This window comes from Maniola hyperantus, chromosome 5, assembly GCF_902806685.2.
Source record: "Maniola hyperantus chromosome 5, iAphHyp1.2, whole genome shotgun sequence".
Lineage (NCBI taxonomy): Eukaryota > Metazoa > Arthropoda > Insecta > Lepidoptera > Nymphalidae > Maniola > Maniola hyperantus.
In genome coordinates this window covers 9,949,622-9,971,044 of record NC_048540.1, presented here as the reverse complement: position 1 = coordinate 9,971,044, position 21,423 = coordinate 9,949,622, and the positions used below count along the sequence as shown (strand labels likewise).

At 38.4% G+C, this 21,423-nt stretch overlaps 1 protein-coding gene across 1 annotated transcript in view; it reads right to left on the bottom strand.

Annotated features, from left to right (window-relative positions):
• Positions 1-21,423, bottom strand: part of LOC117982568 (uncharacterized) — a 73,208-nt gene that overhangs the window by 9,305 nt on the left and 42,480 nt on the right. Inside the window, exons 3-13 of the mRNA XM_034968932.2 lie at positions 16,301-16,349; positions 15,737-15,878; positions 15,180-15,285; positions 14,693-14,854; positions 13,423-13,548; positions 13,063-13,175; positions 12,777-12,875; positions 11,510-11,804; positions 10,920-11,015; positions 10,564-10,819; positions 342-660 (exon numbers count right to left, since the gene is read on the bottom strand). Of these exons, the coding sequence (XP_034824823.2) occupies positions 342-660; positions 10,564-10,819; positions 10,920-11,015; positions 11,510-11,804; positions 12,777-12,875; positions 13,063-13,175; positions 13,423-13,548; positions 14,693-14,854; positions 15,180-15,285; positions 15,737-15,878; positions 16,301-16,349 (1,763 nt within the window). The remainder of the gene's footprint in view (positions 1-341; positions 661-10,563; positions 10,820-10,919; positions 11,016-11,509; positions 11,805-12,776; positions 12,876-13,062; positions 13,176-13,422; positions 13,549-14,692; positions 14,855-15,179; positions 15,286-15,736; positions 15,879-16,300; positions 16,350-21,423) is intronic.

Genomic DNA, 21,423 nt, shown 5'->3' with positions numbered 1-21,423 from the left:
CTGGTTAATTATTTATTAAAATTAGAAATTATATTTATTCCAAAATACACGAAATAGTTTCAAGTCACACTTAATTCAATGTACTAAAGTTCACAACATTTAAGGACCTTTAAAAATAAACGTCAGGGGGTCCATCGGCAAAACGGCATTATTATTTACAACGTCACAAAAATTGAAAAAGTGAGGATAGATTCGAAATGCGCCGAGCATAGCATTGCATGGTACCTGACTTTTTCCGAAAATCAGAATTCCCACGAAATTTAACAAAAAAAAACCTAAATCCACGCACACCAAGTTGCGGGCATCATCTAGTCTAGTACATTTTAAAAAATGCTAGTTACCTAAAGCTTTTAGTCTCTTTCCTCGGGCGGTTGTCACCGTTGGCTTTGTTGGTCGTATAGTGGACGTCTAACGAAGGTGCCTTCATCTCACGCGACGATTGAAGGTCGGGTGCCGGCATGGGTTTGGAGGCGGCGCTGGATGTGAGTTCGGCAGCATCGGACGCATCGGACGCAGCGGGCGCCGCGGACGTCGTCGCCGTGGACGTAACGACGGTCGGCGCGGCAGGCGTCGACGTGGAACGGGAGTTGTCTTGCACCGAATACGGCATCGGTAAGTATTCTGAGATTGGAGGTTGGCAAATGTCTTCTGGGAGTGACACTACGGGACAAAAATAAGTTGCAAGAAATAAATTTTAGGTTGTAGATTGCTTTATAAAATCAATATTTGTATCAATAATATCGATAATAATGAAAAAAAATGCATATTAAGATCGACTTGCACGAACCTTTTAAATGCGTTTATATATATATTTAATAGGCACCCCTTTTCTGATTAACCCTGGAATAAACTTTACAAATTATAGTCCATACAAAATGACTTCTCACGCGCCATTTTAACTCTCTAGGTCAACTGTCAAGTCGAAAGTACGGTTCGCCTTTAAAATAAGGACTAAAATCGTACTTTTGCCATGAACTTTGACACTTTTAGTTAAAATGGTGCGTGATAATGTAAGGGTGGTAAATTGGGCGGAATAGAAATATACCCGGATACGGAATAATCTACCACCTTACAAAGATTAGAGGAAAATAATAATTTACTTTACTTGATCTATCTACCTAGTAAAGAATAGAAGCTAGCCGTCGACTCCCTTGTAATGTATATGAGGTGTTATAAATGAAATTTGCTAGATGTTAGGCAAAATTGTTTTTAATGTAACTTTTACCGGGGTCGCTTAATACATAGTGATGGCTAATAATGCTTAGTTATTCTAGCTTAATGCCAAGACTTAATTTAGATACATTAGAATGCCTTAGGTAGATAGTACATAAAATCTATGTTTTAAATTTAAGATGCCATTGGCATGGAATAGACAATGACACAGTAAAATTCATTAAATTGTTTCAAAATAAAAGCTCAGTAGTAAAGACAGGGTTCTTACTGTACACATACACTAAGAAGGTTCACTAAACTGTTGCAGGATACAAACATTTGCTTACTTGTAGGTGCGAAGACTGCAAGGTAGCTGGACGGCATCGGCCAAGATCCAAAACTCAATTTATTTGATTCTTCACAACCGAAATGTTTCATTACAAAGATTTTCACCAAGTCTTATCCATAGCAATTAAGTTGTCAACGTGAATGTGCAAAAGAAATAAATACGAAAACCGAAAACGCAAACGGAAAACTAAAACGGAAAACTGAAGCTAAACGTAAAACGTAAACGTAAACGTAAACCCTGTAACAAAGAAAAACAAGATTATAATTTGTGCTGTGTGAAAATTTCGACACGTGGAATTTTCCCGATCAAACACAACTCACCTATTGAACTCCTGGCCACCAATGGTTTTCAGAAGTCCACCCACAACCCATTATCCTCATTTATTTGGGAAGATAAAATAACTGGAACTGGAATGAAATCATAAAATTAGGATTTTCTCTAACCAAACCGCCATTTTGTCGAATCCACATTACTTGATTTTTCACTCACCATAATTGATGAAACATTGAAATACGTTAGGATGACTAAAATTTTATAACTATTGTATTTTCCCAGGCGAAGCCATGGGCGAAAAGGAATGAGATTTTCCTGGAACGAAAAAAATTCGTCTTCACATGTTGACTCCAGGAAAATTCTAAATCTCACCTATCGGTGTTGCCAGACGCAACCCGAGTGTGGCCGCACTCAGTTAGTTTGATCATGAAGCCAATTCATTTTGAATATTTGCGGAACCTAAGGATATATTATAAGAACCGTTTTGTTAATGACTTAACAATAAACAAATGATATTATGGTTTTATTTAATTATTTTGTTTTATTTTTACGACAATTGACAACGAAGCAAACGCCATCTATTGTGGCTCGAATGAACTCTGAACATCGACCCACGCGTAGTTCTGCACCTTGATGCTAGGTGGCACCAACATACTTTGAACAAAATAGATTTTAATTAAAAGCGAAACGCTAATTAGTAGTTCAAAATTTACAACGTCACAATACTTCCCCTCCTACGAAAAGGTTCAACAGGTTGAACCACGCTGCCCTCAGCGTCATCCAACAACTACTAACAATTTGCCTGAAACAAACAAACAAAAAAAAAACAGAAGTTACGCGTGAACGCACATCTACTACTAACAAGGAAAATTGTCTAACAAAATAAATATACTGAAAACAGTGTAAGGTTTTATACATTATACTTAACTACACAACCCTAACTTCTAAAAAGAATATATACAAAAAAACTTCATGGTGTCTAAGACACTTGAGTGGAAACATCTTGGCATCATTCTTCAGCTGACTGATAGAATGCGTCTAGGCCTACGGTGGTTCACTCTTTTAAACTACCATCGTAATATTTGTTACTCAACAAATACGGAAAATCTGGTTGTGAACGGGTCCATCTGATATGGCAACCGTTCTCTATCCCATTCGGAAAAATAAAACCGAATCAAAATCGGAATATGAGAAAAAAAAAAACGAAATAACTCTCCTAGAAAATAGATCTCGGAACAGAATCGGAAAAATAACAGAAATGATCCATTATCTAGAAGGAAAACGAAAACAAAACACAAAACCCCCCCCCTTTTCGTTATCCCCAAAGTACGATATTTGCATTTTTACTTTCTCAACCGGTTGGTCTACCACAAGCATTCTAATCATCACATATTCATCCCTACATACATCCACTACATTCCTCCTCAACTGAACCATGGTAATGTAACTGTTAACTCAGAACATCACTACACTCATTCAAATTCCTAATTGAATATTGATAACTTAAATATTCAAACAGTTTAGACCAAACTAAGTAATGGCAAATATCTACTTCTTAATATCCTTAATATGCCAAGTGCCTATTGGGTGGTTGTCAGCTACTCTAACTAGTTCGTAAACCAAAGGTGACAAAACCTTGACAACCCTGCACTTTTCATACTTAGGTGCCAGCTTAGCTGCGAAAAAATTTGTAGCGTCGCTTTGTGGATAGGTCTTTTTCCACACTATATCCCCAACAGAATAGCTTGCAGACCTACGCCTTAAGTTGTAATGCGTTGCATACTCTGCATGAGCCTGAAACAAATTTCTCCTAACCTGACCAAATATGTCCTCCAAATTTCCAAACTTTCCTGCGTATTCCTCCCTTGGAATTCCGGCCTCGTACTCCTTATCCGTGTCCTTATAGAAGGAACCATTTAAAACCGGTTCTCTAGCGTGGACAAGGAAGAACGGGGAGAATCCAGTGGATTCATTAACCGCACTGTTTATGGCGAACTGGACCTTGTACAGGTTTTCGTCCCAGGACCTGTGGTTATCTTTCACAAAAGCGGCTACAGCAGTCATAACAACCTTATTGTACCTTTCAACAAGGTTAACTTGCGGAGTGTACAGTGGTGTGTAGTGTAATTTCGGAATATTATAACGCTTAATGAGATTACGGAATTCAGATCCTGTAAATTGGGACCCATTGTCCACAATCACAGTCTCTGGAACACTATGGTTCAAAAATACAAAATTCTCTAGCGCTTTAACAACAGCGGCACCTGTGGCACGCCGTAGCGGAAACAACATTGTATATTTCGAAAAACAACACGTCACCACAAAAAGAAATGTAAATCCTGATTTAGACCTAGGCAAAGGTCCGACTAAATCAGCCGAAATGACCTGAAAAGGTCTCTCGCAGACTTTAGGCTTCCCAAGCAGACCTGGAGTGGCTGATGTCGTGTGTTTATACGCAGAGCAAGTATCACAATTCTTAACGTACTCAACCACGTCCTTATACATACCACGCCAAAAATATCTGAGGGATAATCTGCGATGAGTTTTGAACACACCAAAATGACCTGCAGTTGCATCTGCATGGTTTTGTTGCATAATTCTAAGGGTGTCGTTCTTGTGGACTACCTCTTTCCAGTCGAACTCACTGAGAAGCTGGTATTTACATTTACTGTAACGATATAGTTTATCGTTCAAAATACAAAAATTCGGAAAATTTGCTGGATTGATTTTACAGCCATTAAATGTTTTGTCATACCAGTCATCTACCAAAACTTGTTGACTAGAGTTATCATTACGATCACCAACTACATCTACGTGTATGAGTCTCGACAAGGTATCCGGAACTACATTATCACAACCCTTCCTATGTTCGATAACAAAATTATACTGTGATAATCTACAACCCCATCTGGCGAGTCGTCCTGAGGGATTTTCTAAATTTAAGAACCACTTTAGGGATGCATGGTCTGTGATAATTGTGACTGGCTTGGAACCAAAATAAGCCTGAAATTTCTCCACTGCAAAAATCACAGCTAGAGCCTCGCGTTCCGTCGCGCTGTAATTCCTTTCGTTTTATTTAGGCTCCTACTGACATACGCAATGGGATGATCGCAACCATCGGTTTCTTGCGTCAGCATACCGCCAACACCATATGCAGAAGCATCACAATGTATTTTGAATGGTTTTTCAAAATTCGGTACCGCAAGAACAGGTGCGGTTACCAACGCATTCTTCAATGTATTAAATGCTACCTCTGCCTGTTCGCTCCACTCAAATTTAGGTGCGTTCTTTCCTTTACTCGTTAGTCTATTGAGTGGTGCAGCGATGGTTGAAAAATTCCTAATAAAGCGCCTGTACCAAGAACAAGTGCCTAGGAAAATCTTTACCTCCTGTGCAGTTTTTGGGGTCGGAAAGTTCAAAACTGCGGCAACTTTTCCAGGATCTGTGCGTAAACCAAATTCATCCACTATATACCCTAAATATTTCAAAGAGTTTCTAAAAAAATTACATTTATCAAAATTTATGGATAGTTGAGCCATTTTTAGTTTATCCAGAACTCTGTTTAATAAAATTAAATGGGTTTCAAAATCAGCAGAACAAATAACAATATCATCTATATAACAAAATACTATTCCATTTTCAATATCACTACAAAAATTTTGATTAAATAACTGGTCCATTAACCTCTGCTGTCGTGCTGGTGCACCGCATAGGCCAAACGGCATGACTTTAAATTTGAATAACCCTCTACCAGGAACTGTAAAACTGGTTTTTTCCTGAGAGTCGTTAGCTAACGGAATTTGCCAGAAACTTGAACTTAAATCAATCGATGATAAAAACCTTGCCTCTTTCAAGCTATCTAGAATTTGTGGAATGTACGGTATTGAGTATGAATCCCCCTTTGTCACTGAATTTAATTTCCTGCAATCTAGGCAAAATCTCCAGTCTCCATTTGCCTTTTTCACTAAAATTGCTGGGTTATTCCAAGGGCTTTCACTCGGAGTAACTACGTCCATTTCCAGCATCCTATCTAACTCTTTACTTAAGGCTTCCTTCTTTTCGGGAGAAAGTGGATATTGTTTTATTTTTATTGGCAAGGCATCACCGGTGTCAATAACATGTTCAATTAATTTTGTTCTACCCAATCCAATTTTCGCTGAAGAAATATCTAAAAATTTATTTACTACAGATTGGGCTAATTCTTTCTGTTGAGATGATAAGTTTTCAAAAGAAGTGATGGTATGAATTTGTTCATTATCAATCGCACAAATATTGTAAAATTGAGAAGGTGCCTTAATTAATTCTAAATTATCAAAAATGCCAGGGGCTAACTGAAATGTTTTCCAAAAGTCACAGCCAAAAATAACATCCGCTATTATAGAGGGTACTACAAAAAATTTTATTATGTGAGTTACGGAATTATAAGTAATCGGAATAAACATATAACCCATGCAATCAAGTTTGTCTCCATTTGCCACTGAAAATGTGGTATCAATACTGCTATGCAATTTATAACCGAATCTCAAAAAAACCTTGTGCGCCTGGTTACCCAAAATTGACGCGCAAGCACCGGAATCTAGTAAACCTGTAATCTCAAACCCGTCAACAAAAACCTTTAAATGTGGCCTAAAGTCTCGTTTATCCACTGAATACAGAACTGTGTCAGGTAAAAGGGATGTTTTGTTGTTAATGACCAAGTTCTTTACTTGTGTCTCTGCACAGTTCTTACTAATTAGTTTTTTGAATTTTTGTCCGGAGCGGGTTTACTAATCGCCTTTTTACTACAACTTGGACATGTCTTTACTGTAAAGTTCTGACGTCCACACGAAAAACATCTAATAAATTTCGGAACTGTCCTGCAAAATTTAAAGGAATGGTTACCCTTGCCGCACTTGTAACATAGTTGTTTATTTGTTTTCGTAAAATTAGTGCCTTTACTTGTATCAACCTTAGGTGCAGGTGTGACTGAAAGTGTGTTTATCTGTTTTGTCACTTGTTTGTAAGCAAACTCTGAACTTAAAGTTGCCTTACTGTTAGTAGGCTCAGAAAATAAGGCGGAACGCTGCCTCGCAGCCTCTAGTTTGCGACACTTTTCCTTCAACATTGCGACAGACTTAATGTCAACAAGAGCTAATTGTTCTGAGTAAAAAGGGCGAATATTATGTAATAAAATTTGTAACTTTTGTTCTTCGGAAAGTGGTGTTGACAACCTTGAAAACATGCAAAACATTATAGCGAAATAGATAGACACAGGTTCTTCAGAGCCTTGTGTTCTTGCTCGAATTTCACCTAGCAACCTGTAGTCATAATCTACTGCATCAAATTCCTCTAAAAATAAAGTTTTCAATTCTGACCAAGACGAAACTTGACATTTGTTGCCTCTGTACCATAACAATGCTCGGCCTGTAAAAAGATGAAATGCAGAAACAAATAATTTTCCATCTGAAACGCCATAAGATCTTTTATATTCCTCAACGCGTTCGATGAAACTGCGCGGATCACCCTGTCCGTTGAAATTTAACTTCCACTTGGCCACATTTTTATCACCAGTGCAGTCAACGGCGGTACTCTCGGAATCCAGTGATTCGTCGTGAGACGACTCATTGTCAGCATCTAATCTGGAAATCAAACTCTGCAACTTTGTATGTAATTCACTCTTCCTACTTATTAAGCTGAGTTCGGAACACTGTATTCTCAAAATTCTAAAGTACAAATGTGAAGCTAAAGCTTTAGACCTACAGAGGGCATGTCTATCTTTAGTGTCAGAACACTTTTTTAATAAATCTTCTAAGTCTTGAAGTTTTTTAGTAATAACCCCTAACTCACTTTCAGAAGTGAAATCCGTCTCTAAAATTGATTCAGAAGGAATTTCCTGAATTAATTGTTTTAACTGTTTCTTTAAACCTAGCACTGTAGGTGCTGGAGTTTCGGAACGAATGGATACCTCATAACACAATTCGTCCTTCAAAAGTGAATGAAACTGGGCAAAAGTCTGTTCCATTGTGTTAAGTCAAAACACATTTAACAAAATATCGAGCTTGTGTAACTGTCTATGTTTAGCCTTATACAAATTGGTTAAACACAAACACAAAAGAAGTTATTTAAACTATTAAATATACACAAGCAAAATACACAACAAAAACAATATTCTTAAGTCTATCCTAACTATTTTATCAATTATGTTCCTATTCCAAAATATTGTTAATAATACAAGCACATATTATTACTATAGTAAACAAAATATAACAAAATAAACTTCCCAAAATTGAATAAATGATTGTAAGGTGCAGTATCACCTTTATGAGTACACAGTGTGTTACAACCTTTACAATTACAAAAGTAAACAGGCAGCAAAGTTGCAATGAACTCTGACTAGCATATTATCTTTCAAAAAAAAACAAAGAGATTGTGCAATGGTTTGATGACTGTTACTTTACACTTTTAACACATAACCTAAAATACAACAAAATCTGTTTCTAAATGTCACTTTAAACTACCAGCATTCAATTAAACTTAACATGTTTTGTGTGTGAAGTAGCTTTTATCATAACCTTAACACAGCTCTAAACAAAATTTCAACAAAATAATGAAGTATCAAGTCACTGAAAAAAAATTGTTCATAACTTCATACTTGAACTTAATGTAATCTCTGAATATAGTTTATATATTTAGTTTCACAAGTTGTAACTCTTAGTATTTATAAATGTATGTGTGTAACTAGTTAACAGGACATAGCGTTTCAAAACTTTAATTATACTAAGTTACCGGAATTTTCAAACATAAGATGTACTTACTATTGAAAGCAATACCCAACAACAACTCAGTTAAGCAATGTTTATTACTAAACTGAAGGCAAACATTCACTTATACACCTCCAAGGTAAGTCGATAACATAATTAAACGGCATAAGCACCATTTATAAAGTGTTGATTAAGTAAGAAAAAAAAACCAATGTTGGACTATACTCAGAAAATTACTTAAACTATCAAACAAAATTTCTAACTATTAGTTATTATTTAGTTAGTTAACCATAAAAACAGCTTAGTGCTCTTTGCAATGTGTCACTACTTAGAAAATTGTACAATCAGCGGAGTACATTTCATAAAATTCACAAAATTTCTCAAAATATACTGAAATAACTATATAAAAAAACGTTCGGGCGCCATTTGTAAGGGTGGTAAATTGGGCGGAATAGAAATATACCCGGATACGGAATAATCTACCACCTTACAAAGATTAGAGGAAAATAATAATTTACTTTACTTGATCTATCTACCTAGTAAAGAATAGAAGCTAGCCGTCGACTCCCTTGTAATGTATATGAGGTGTTATAAATGAAATTTGCTAGATGTTAGGCAAAATTGTTTTTAATGTAACTTTTACCGGGGTCGCTTAATACATAGTGATGGCTAATAATGCTTAGTTATTCTAGCTTAATGCCAAGACTTAATTTAGATACATTAGAATGCCTTAGGTAGATAGTACATAAAATCTATGTTTTAAATTTAAGATGCCATTGGCATGGAATAGACAATGACACAGTAAAATTCATTAAATTGTTTCAAAATAAAAGCTCAGTAGTAAAGACAGGGTTCTTACTGTACACATACACTAAGAAGGTTCACTAAACTGTTGCAGGATACAAACATTTGCTTACTTGTAGGTGCGAAGACTGCAAGGTAGCTGGACGGCATCGGCCAAGATCCAAAACTCAATTTATTTGATTCTTCACAACCGAAATGTTTCATTACAAAGATTTTCACCAAGTCTTATCCATAGCAATTAAGTTGTCAACGTGAATGTGCAAAAGAAATAAATACGAAAACCGAAAACGCAAACGGAAAACTAAAACGGAAAACTGAAGCTAAACGTAAAACGTAAACGTAAACGTAAACCCTGTAACAAAGAAAAACAAGATTATAATTTGTGCTGTGTGAAAATTTCGACACGTGGAATTTTCCCGATCAAACACAACTCACCTATTGAACTCCTGGCCACCAATGGTTTTCAGAAGTCCACCCACAACCCATTATCCTCATTTATTTGGGAAGATAAAATAACTGGAACTGGAATGAAATCATAAAATTAGGATTTTCTCTAACCAAACCGCCATTTTGTCGAATCCACATTACTTGATTTTTCACTCACCATAATTGATGAAACATTGAAATACGTTAGGATGACTAAAATTTTATAACTATTGTATTTTCCCAGGCGAAGCCATGGGCGAAAAGGAATGAGATTTTCCTGGAACGAAAAAAATTCGTCTTCACATGTTGACTCCAGGAAAATTCTAAATCTCACCTATCGGTGTTGCCAGACGCAACCCGAGTGTGGCCGCACTCAGTTAGTTTGATCATGAAGCCAATTCATTTTGAATATTTGCGGAACCTAAGGATATATTATAAGAACCGTTTTGTTAATGACTTAACAATAAACAAATGATATTATGGTTTTATTTAATTATTTTGTTTTATTTTTACGACAATTGACAACGAAGCAAACGCCATCTATTGTGGCTCGAATGAACTCTGAACATCGACCCACGCGTAGTTCTGCACCTTGATGCTAGGTGGCACCAACATACTTTGAACAAAATAGATTTTAATTAAAAGCGAAACGCTAATTAGTAGTTCAAAATTTACAACGTCACAATAACTCATTTTTTACGCATTATACTTACAAAATTTAACAAGTACAAATTGACCAGTTTGGTGCAAATGAGCCTAAAAACTTTTTTATGTACAAAATAAGGTACTATAAAAATATTAACCAAGACGGAAACTTACCTATATCATTTTGTTCTGGCCTATGATTGACTAATTCATTCCGATGATTTAATGAATCGGGCCAATGGTTGGGTAGCTCGGGTCTATGGTTAGGTGGGTCGGGCCGATGGTTGGAGAGGTCGGGTCGATGGTTGGAGGGGTCGGGCTGATGGTTGGAGAGGTCGGGCTGATGATTTGACGTCGTAGCTTTCTCGTGAGGGTCGTCCGACGACTGTGCGTCTGACACGGCACAGTATGCTCCCTTGGTGCGCCAATCCTGGACAATACATATAACGCATATAAGTATAAGGTTTGAAATTTGTGTACCTAGTCTACGCGGACGAAATCGCGGGCATAAGCTAGTTAAATATATATACCTGCGGTTTACGTTTCTTCTTGAGGGAAGTCCTGCAATGGACGGGCGTGGAGCGCGGCGACGTGGAAGAACCAGAAACTGCCGACACTGGCGCCATCTGTATATTCCAAGCGACACTGATAGATTATTGTTTGTTTGTGACACTACTATTAAAAAAAAATAGATTCCGACGAATTGAGAACCTCCTCCTTTTTTTGAAGTCGGTTAATAAATTCATTTTCTTTCGTTTCCGCAGGGAACAGTGTATAAAGGATGGCACGGCACTACTTTTACCACTTTTACAGCCAATTATATCACAGAGAATTCAACCTCAAGATTACGCATAAACAAGATTTTGCATGAAAACAAAATCTTACTATTTTGTTTTCATTCATGTTGGCGGGGGTTAGGGGAGAAAGCTTTGTTGTGATTGGTGGACTCAAAAGTCACGTTATCAAGACAAGGTGCGGAATGAGGGTACCAAACGGGCGTGGGTCGACTTTTATACTAAGCTACTGCCTAAGTTTAAGTTTGGTGAGCGGGGGTGTCCGGCTTTTAGACGTCTATAGGTGATGGTCTGTGTCAATTATAAACGAGAGTGCTAGTTCGTACCTCTAATCGAGCTTCTATTTTGATAGAGTCATCGTCCATGTCAAGTATGGAGAGGTTGTTAACGTTATTGTAGTCGGCGTAGTGCGCTCCGGCGACCTCCACCCCCTCGCTGCGAATGTAATCCGCCTCCCTCCGCACGTCGTACGCGCCGTACGCCCCCCCCTGACTCCTCAGATCGTAAGGCCCTCCCTCGGCCAGGGCGCCGTAAATTCCGTTGTCGCCTCGATGAGCGTACTCCCCTCCGTCGCCGCGCGCGCCGTACGCGTCCTCGTCACCGCACTCACTGCCCGATGCGCTGTTAAGAGAAGATCAATCACTATGATCCAATTACAGAGATTTACTTTAAAAGTCGAACTAAATATTCATACATCCACACTAATATTATAAATGCGTAGGTGTCTCTGTCTGTCTGCCGAGCTTTTCACGGCCCAACAGTATAACCGATTTTGATGAAGTTTGATACAAAGTTAGCTTACATCCCGGGGCTACTTTTTATCTTGGTAAATTAAAGAGTTCCCACGGGATTTTTAAAAAACCGAAATACACGCGGATGAAGTCGCGGGCATCATCTAGTAATTTATATTGCGGTGATGAAAACCAGGTTTGAATTAAAAATACTTAGTAAAATGTTAAGAATTCAAGATACAACTTAACCATCCAAGGATACAACTAACTACTTTCATATAAAAGGTCTAGCATTTCATGCAGGTGGCACATTTCGACGTCTTCATTGCCCAGTGGTACTTCTGCGGAGAAGTAATTACAATTAACGCGATTTTCGCGATAAACGAGTGCTAACGAGAGGCTGAGAAAGCGAAAGCAAATATCAAACACGACGTGGCGTCGATAGATAGGCAAATAGTCGTGACTAATTTCTGACCGTACAACTTAGATCACGCGTAATGTATGTATGTTGTGCATGACTGTAGATGCTGAAATGAGTTAAATAAGGTCAACGTCAACAGAGTAACCAACATAGTTCGACAGGTTGCGAGGCTTAAATAGCAATGGGCGGGGTACATAATTCGAAAAACGAATAGACGTTGGGGTCCCAAGGTGCTAGAATGGCGACCTTGTGCCAGAAAGCGCAGCTTTGGCAGACCTCCCACAAGGTGGGAAGAAGACGTGAAACCAGTCGAGGTAGCTACTGGATTCAAGAGGCGCGGTGCGGCGCAAGGCAGTGGCGTGTAGACAGGCCTATGTTCAGCTGTAGACGTCTATCGGTTGATGATGACGCCAATGATGAATAAGATGAAGTAATACATACTGATGATTGTAGTCCGGCGTCCGAGGGGCGGTGGGCGTGGCGCCCGACGCGTCGGGCTCCTCTTCGTACACGTCCCCATCTTCCGGGTATAGGGGAAATCTGCACCGATAAAATAAATTGATCAATAAAATAATAATTGATCAAAAATATATCTTTTGAATACGTTAAAAGCTTTGTCTTTAAAACTTCATGACGTATTGCAACGGGACGTCACACTGCAGCCATCAGTTCAAAAAGTAGAGACTATAAAACACGGACTATCAGGACAAAATAGAAGTTATGAAACCTGTAATTATCTTCAGAGAGTCGGTCGTCGTCGTCGGTAGCAATAAATTGAACACAAAGGGCGCAATCTCCCTTGACGCTCTGTAGGGCTTGGACCGCTTCTTTATGACAAGCCTGCGGGTTGCAAAAGAAAAGTCATAAGTGTTGTGTCACACTATACGTATCACAACAATAGGTACATAAAAATACTAAAAATATTGTTTTATTTACTGTCTCAACACATTGAAATATATAATCAAAACTAGGTCAGTAACCTAATTGGTAAAATAAAATTTTGGTTTTGACCTAGGAATTTAGGCTAATTCTAGAAAACTAAAAATTCTTTAGGTAGAAAGCCCTTATAGCAGAATATGGTAGTCACCTGCGTGAGATCGTGGTCATTGATGGCGAGGATGGCGTCTCCAACGTAAAGCTCGCCGGTGAGCGCAGCCGGCCCGCCCGCCTCCAGCTCAGAGATCAGAATAGGCACCCCGTGTTCCCGACCTCCCTAATCAAAATACAAAGTATTGACTTTATACTTATCAGTCGATTGCACACATTGTAAAATTGCAAAAAACAGAACTTTGGAAGACCAAATTATGATCGTCCCCTGACCCTCCGTGTCCTGAAAATTACGTCACACAGTCGTTTCCGGCTATTACCATTTACCTACATCTGAATTATTATCTGTTAAAATAAGATATTTTAATCATTTGTTCTCATAGGGTAAAGGGAGATCTTATGGCAAATGCTCGGTAGAAAAAAGATTCTGAGATGAGTGAAATTTTGCACTTAAATTAAAATTTCAGTTTAGAATATTAAAGTTCAATACACATTGGCGCAACGTCGAAGCGCAAAATTTATCGTCAAATTCATGGCATATTGGCCAGAGTCCAGCCGCTAATTGATGCGCGCATCAATCGTTTATGTGCATAAAATTTCTGGTTTCTCATGAGATAAGAAATGTCCCCGCTGCAAAAGACCTCACTTACCTACTCAATCAGTCTCACCTTAAGGCACAGAACCCAGAAAACTTAAAAGCCAATTTTCATATCTCTAACTTCAAAACATAGCACTTTCATATGACCTTTCAACCCCCATTTGACCCCTTTAGGGGGTAGGTAACAAAAAATCTTAGCTGACACCTGTCCTCCAGAGAGAACCTACTTACCTTCCAAACTTCATGTTAACAATAACAAAATTGAAACTTTTCCACACAAATTTTCATCCCCTATTTCACCACAGTTAAGGGGGAATTTTCCAAAATAACATAAACAGATTTTTATTATTTACCTAAAGCTTATAACTTCAAAAACAGGACCAAACAGGACCTTTACATAACCTTCCACCCCCCCATTTGACCCTCTTAGGGGGAAATTTTCTGAAACCAGTTTCTTAGCTGACACCTACCCCTTAGAATAAATTTACCTTTTAATTTCAAGTTTGTGAGCTTTATAGTTCCTTAGATTTCGTGATTAGTCAGTCAATCAGTGAGTGGTATTTCGCTTTTATAGACAGATAAATAATTGTGTAAAATGTTATATGTCGCGACGCATCGCTTCAACTCTGCAGGTACCAATGTGAATTGACCCTAAGCGAACTGTTTGTTTAATATCAGGAGAAAAGAAGTAGGTAGGTATAGGTATGGTTACCGTGACGGAGATGCCGAGACCTAGATGCGGGGAGCGGCGCACGCGCACGGTGCGGGGGGCGGGCGGTGCACGCGCGGCGGGAGGACGCGGCGTGCGCGGCGCCAGCCCGCGGCACACACGCACCAGCGTCTTGTGCCGCTGCAGCAGGATCTCCGCTTCCACCTATCACAACGATGAGGTTAAGCTTGAATGCACACAAGTTACATCATCGTAGACCCAGCCCACTAGGTGAACAGACGACACCGAACGAGTCGCAGAGATCCGGTGGATTTGACCTATCACTTGACGTCTATCGGCTGAGACTCTTTGCAACGTCTCTTTCGACAATAATGCGCAGTGATGCTTCGCTTTAGTAATCTACGCGATGATAAGCTCACGCTTCTTTACCATATTAAGGTAGGTATGCCTATTCTGCTTTCTACAGCTTGGAGTACATAAAAGTACGCAAAAGAATTGTTAAATAGGAAAGTATTTACATACTACTAACCTGAGCCCATAGCGAATCTCTTAGTTCAGCGCGCATATCACTGCCTAATAGCTGTAACTGTTGTATTCTTCCAGCGAGTTCTTTATCCAGGTACTTCGTGGCTAATCTATGACAATAATAAAACGAGTTAGTTTTAATTAAGACATTCAATAATAATTTATTCTTTACTCATTATTTTTACGTTTCACATATATCCACTTACAAGAATAACATGAGGTAGGTACACATGAGACCCACTAAGGGTAGAGCAGATTTACGCATGAATAATGCAACAAATGCACCACTTTAAGTTAAAATAAGAGAAGAGAGAGGTATATACCTCGAAAAACGAGAACAAGCAATTGCATTTTTTTTTTAATGACACTATTATCAGGCGACGCGACGTTGTGAGTTCTGATGTATGACACTATTAATTATATGAATTATAGATGTTAATATATTTATAACACTGTATGTAAAATTAAAATCAAATCTGAAATTACAAAGCACGAGTGGACCTTCAAACGTTTCCAAGAAAACATTAAAATGTCATGTAGCAGAGAACTTATTTTTTATACCTAGCTCCAAAAAGCTCGGAGTGCAGCGCAAGGACAGTTTCCCTAAGTGCAACATTTTCCCGGGCGAGTTGCGCGGCTTCCGCCCTGGCCCGCGCCGCATCCAGAACGTTGCCCGCCACGTCCCCGCCGTCCTGGCACCCACCTGGCAAGGCAAACGATGGAAATAGTCAAAAATAACGCTTGTTGAGTCAAACCGCTACTAGAGAGAGAGCCAGCTCTTGCCAGACCTTTCTTATTTTATAAAAGTAAAAAGCTAAAAGTTTCTCTGCGTATTGTATGCAACACAGGGAGGAACGATCAGCGACTGTGAAGTTCGGATCATGGTGGCTTTGGGAGATGTCAGGTATAATAATAAAGGTGTAAAAATAAAACGTCAAAGAATAATGTCTATTTATAAAATAAAATAGAAAAATTTCTTCGGAATAGTAGCCATTCACGACATTTCATGACACTAAGTATCGTGGCAGCCTCCTGCCAGACGCCCTAAAAGTTAAATAAATTGTAAGGGTGTCTGGCGGCCACCCATTAATTAAGATATTTAGTAAGCTGAGGATTATAGCTTACCTGCAGCCCGAGCCTGCACTAATTCGGCCCTCATATCGACAAGCTCCGCCTGAAAAAAAGAAATATGAAACTTTGCTACATATTTACGTACAAAGTAAAGTAACACAATGAGGACAAGCTGGCAGTATTAAATGTCATAAATAGAACACCCTTCCCATTTGAACAATGAATGTAATCTTACAACGAAATCAATAGCGGCGTAAATCCGAATCAAGGGGACAGATGTCATGTAGGAATCAGTGAACATGCGTGCGCGCACGATCACACCTATTTGACCTCTTGTATTTCGTCGTAAATATAAAGCTGCTTGCGTCTACCGCCCCCATTGACGGCAATTTACAAGTTTATTGCACTAACAACCCCTGGTGAGATATTTTATTACATCAGCCATTTATTCCCCTTAAGCAGGCGTGATATATTGAAAGAACTGTCATGACGAAACGCTAAACGTGCGGGCGTAGATGATGCCCGTCATGTTGCGACCTTGAGTGTAGAGGCTGCATCTGCTATTCGTACATTTTAACCTTAATTTTTTTTAAATTAAATGACGATTGTTTTACATAAGGCCAGTAGGCAGTAGGACCTAAGAGAAACTGCAGAATCTACTGAGGGATGTAACGACAAAATTATCCATTAAATGGGTGGTACTATACGTACCTTCTACCGAGTCTGACAATGTTGTGTTATGAATTTATGATAAGTACCTATAACTAAAAATAAACGTAAACATAATTTGTAACATAACAATAGTAAAATAAGCCAGTGCGTGTCTTATCGGAAGGTTTGTCATTATGATTGTATCGTTTCTTGGGATTACCTACTTCGAATCCTGCAAGCGCAACTTGCTTACTTTTTAACAAATTACGACACAATATTTTATAATTATTTTTCATTGCTAGAATAAATATCAGAAGTTGGCAATATCACGGAGCATTGCTACTAAACCGTAATTTTATTTCATATAAATATTTAAATGGAATATTTTCCAGCATAGATTGATAGACACAAAAAATCTACAAAACCTAATAGTATCTCAAAAGCACTATTTATTCGGTTTTTCATGTTAGGTTCGCGTTTTCCCGTAGACTTCCTTTTGTAAGTCTAGCGTGAAAAAACGCGCGGACGTTTTCGTCGATGTACCTATTGTCCGCATAAATAATATGGTTATCACATTTTAACGGAATTCCGCGTGGTCACAGCCTTACTGAGAAACAGTAAATATATTACAATTTTATATATATCCTATAGTAAGTGTTTGTTTACCTAGTAGTACCTAGTACCCATTAGTTACAAACAATCAATATTTGCATTTTATTATGTCTATTACATGACGAGAGTAGATCCATAAATTGCAAGTTACACCATAATACAGAATTATGCGAAGCTCGTCCATTGTTAAAGACCGTCATATTCAATAAATACATCCTACGCGGATTTTAAGATCATTATCGCCTTAACGTTGAGTGGGTGTAGGTATAGTAGGTTCGTTTTAACGGTCAATTGTGAATATTATAACAAGAGGAAGGCTCTTTCGACAAGATTTTTTTAATAGACACATTGTGATAGTATCATCTGAACGAACCGTTAATAAGTTTCTTTACTAGACAATGAATACGAACTATTAAGGTTGAAGCAAAAAATTTACGTTAATTGCACTGAATAATCTTTAAATTAATTAAAGATAGATAGGCGATGTAGCATGTAGCCGTATTTCTTTTGATATAATACTTAATCACATATATATCATCATATCATCATCATACTTTAAACGAAAGCTTGGATTTGACTCGCTCCAGCAATGCCCCGTGCATTGCTGGAGCGAGTCAATTGCTTGTACAGTATGGTATAATAATATTGTAAATTGATCTCTTGAAAAGAGCAACCGCCGAGTTTCTTGCTGGTTCTTCTCGGTAGGAACGGCATTCTGAACCAGTGGTAAATTAAACTAGTGGATGATTCAAAAGCACTTGTAAAAGTTTACTTGAATAAAAATCTATTCTGTTCGATTCTATTCTATAAACGAGCAATTTTTGTAAATATATTATATAGGGTAACCCTACCCGGGTAGGGTAAAACGTCAGAAGCCCCTTAAGGACTTGTACGCAGGACATTTCGTTTGCTTTATTGAGTTATTCAGGGAGACTTAAGTCTAGACTCAAGAGGGTCCTTTAAGATGTGCTATTGAAAATGAACTACAAAATGAGGGTACCAGCACGATGAATGCCTTGCGTACTTCAGAATTAACGCGCCGCTCAGGCACTAGATATTAAAGTAAGAAATATGAATAGGGAAACATGAAAGACCCATTTATGCCTAAATGAACGAACCCACTTTTATCAAAAACTAGCTTTTGCCCCGCGGTTTCGCCCGCGTAGTATGTGTAATTTTTGCAATAATTGTTATGCTGCCCTTCACTGGTGAGAAACTGACTGACGCGGACGTTCAAACTTCAAACCCACGACGCATCATGCATTATATAACCCTACCGATGGGTAGGTACCCCCACCCATACAAAAATGACTTCGAATGTTCCACAATGATCTGGAATGTTCGCGGATGTTCCCAAACGTTCGAACTCATGATATATTATCTCCTATCAGTAGGTAGCTCCACTCATACAAAAAGTACTCGAATGGTCTACAATGTTTCAGAATATTCCACAGCATTCGAGAATGATCTGGAACATTTCACAATAATCTGGGATATTCCCGAACTTTTCAGACTATTTCCGAACATTCCAGAATGTTCCAGAACGTTCGAACTCACGACATATCTTGTTTTGTACCTATACTCCTATCAATAGGTTATAGCTTTACCCATAGAGAAAAGTCTTCGAATGTTCCACAATATTCGACGACACTCGAGAATGTTCTGGAATGTTCTAGAATGATCTGGGATATTCAGTGGAATTCTCTCGAATACTCTCGAATGTTCTTGACTATTCTAGAAATTTCTTTAGAGCGAAACTTCCAACCCCTATATCTTCAAAAGCACACCCTTCAATAGCAATTTACGGGACTTATATCTAAAACAATTTCATTTAGTTATTAGTCATTTAGTATAATAATAAATATGCTTTGTTTTCATTACTGCTAGTAGTATGTATAATGTTTTATCTAATATATTATCTAAACTAAAAACTAACAATAAACAATAGGTCGCAAACTCAGCATAGCCGAGCACTGCTCACAATGCTCAGCGCTAATTTTCAGTTTGCGCCATAATTTGCATTGATTAATAAAAACGCACCGCGCCCGTTGCTTTATCTCTTTATTGATCAATATTTTTTTTTGTATTAACTAATTATACCATGTCTCGAAATCAATGCGACGTTTGCTTGATACACTTTAGCATAACTGGACCCACTTATAGTATGTTGTGCAATCAAGTCTCTACCAAATTCTCTATTCACATTCTTTAAACAATTTAAGTATCGATTTCCGATAACAACAAGTAACGTTTTTAAGATTGATTCACAACATTTTGTTATCAAGCGAGCATCTGTCATAGGTACACGGTTGATTAGCCCGACAGCGCACGTGCCACCACTTGCTATCCACACATGAATCTACTATTTTATTCATGACCACTAAGAGCAATAAATCTTGTCTCTCTATGTCGACACTCCTCAGCAAGTTGAAATTTGACGCCCATTTTAAAACCAGCGCATTTAGGTAGATCACATTTGATCAATAATTTTTATTATAATTATAAACAACGACCACACGTGTGGTTTAGTTGTCTTAGGTTGCGACTTGCGAGTAATATACTTACTACAAATATTATTATTGTTTTTATGTATTAGGTATAGAAACCATGGTGCTGAATAAGACAGACGACATAGGCATTTTGTTTGTGCGTTTGAATACAATGCTGCTTCGCTGTTCATTTACATGTGCTCACAGTCCTCGGCGCCGGCATACGATTGTCCTCCTCCATTTCACCCATTGTCACTCAGTATGCAAACACATAGCTCCACGCTAACTGTTCCTAGACATTTTAAGGGCAGGAAAGGTTAATTGCTTGCAAGTATTTTTGACTGACTGATAGGTTTACGAGCCGCTTATTACGCGCGTGATGCATTGTTAATCATCATCATCATTATCATCATCATCATCATAAACCGATAGACGTTCATAACTGGACATAAGTCTTTTGTAAGGACTTTCATTACACCATGGTCTTGCGCCACTTGAATCCAGCGGCTCCTTGCGACTCGTTTGAAGTCATCTATCCACCTAGTGGGGGGTCTTCCAACGCTGTGCTTTCCGGTGCGAGGTCGCCATTCTAGCACCTTGGGACCCCAAGGTCTATCGGTCATTGTTAATATCATTCCCAAATAGATCCCAAATAATTAATCGGTGCGAAAACACGTTCTTAGTGAACTAAACGTTTAAAAGAAACGTACAAAGCAATTAAACTAGATAAACCTACTGTCGTACCCGTCTGCATTGCACACTCTCCACTCTTGTGAAACTTTCTGTAGATATATTTAACTTGCATCGCTCGGCATCTTCGATTAGACATTCACAAAGATGAAATTGATGCGTCGCTATCATAAAATTAATTTTAGATCTGTTACTATGTATTCAATCTATTTGAAAGTATCTACATGCTTTTCTTTCGATCCGATGAGGACAAACAATAGAAAGGCGTGCGAGGAACATGCAATAGCGCCACCCAAACACCTAACGGATTTCATCTCGGCAAGGCTGAGATCTCAGCGGGGGCTCATTTGCCTGACATTGCCTGATCCATATTGAAAAGAGCCGCTTTCATCTTAACTACAGGCCGGATGCGAGTAAAATGGTCATAAATAACAATATACCATATACATCCGCACGATGTTACCTAAGGAAAATGTAGAAGCATTTTGTTAGACCAGCGACACTTCGCGCTACTTGAAGACACAACAATGGCGTGATTTACAAGACATGCAACGACGTAAATGACACGGCTACGCCACAGAGGAAAAAAACGGGCTAGGCTGCAGTTAGAAGGACGAAGAAAACGTATACCTACTGTTTCCTGTTATCTTCAAAATGTGTATTGCATTGTATTGCTTTAGCGTTAATCCGTCTTTTTTGAAAATTCAACCTTTGAGCTGTTGTTGTTCAACCTTG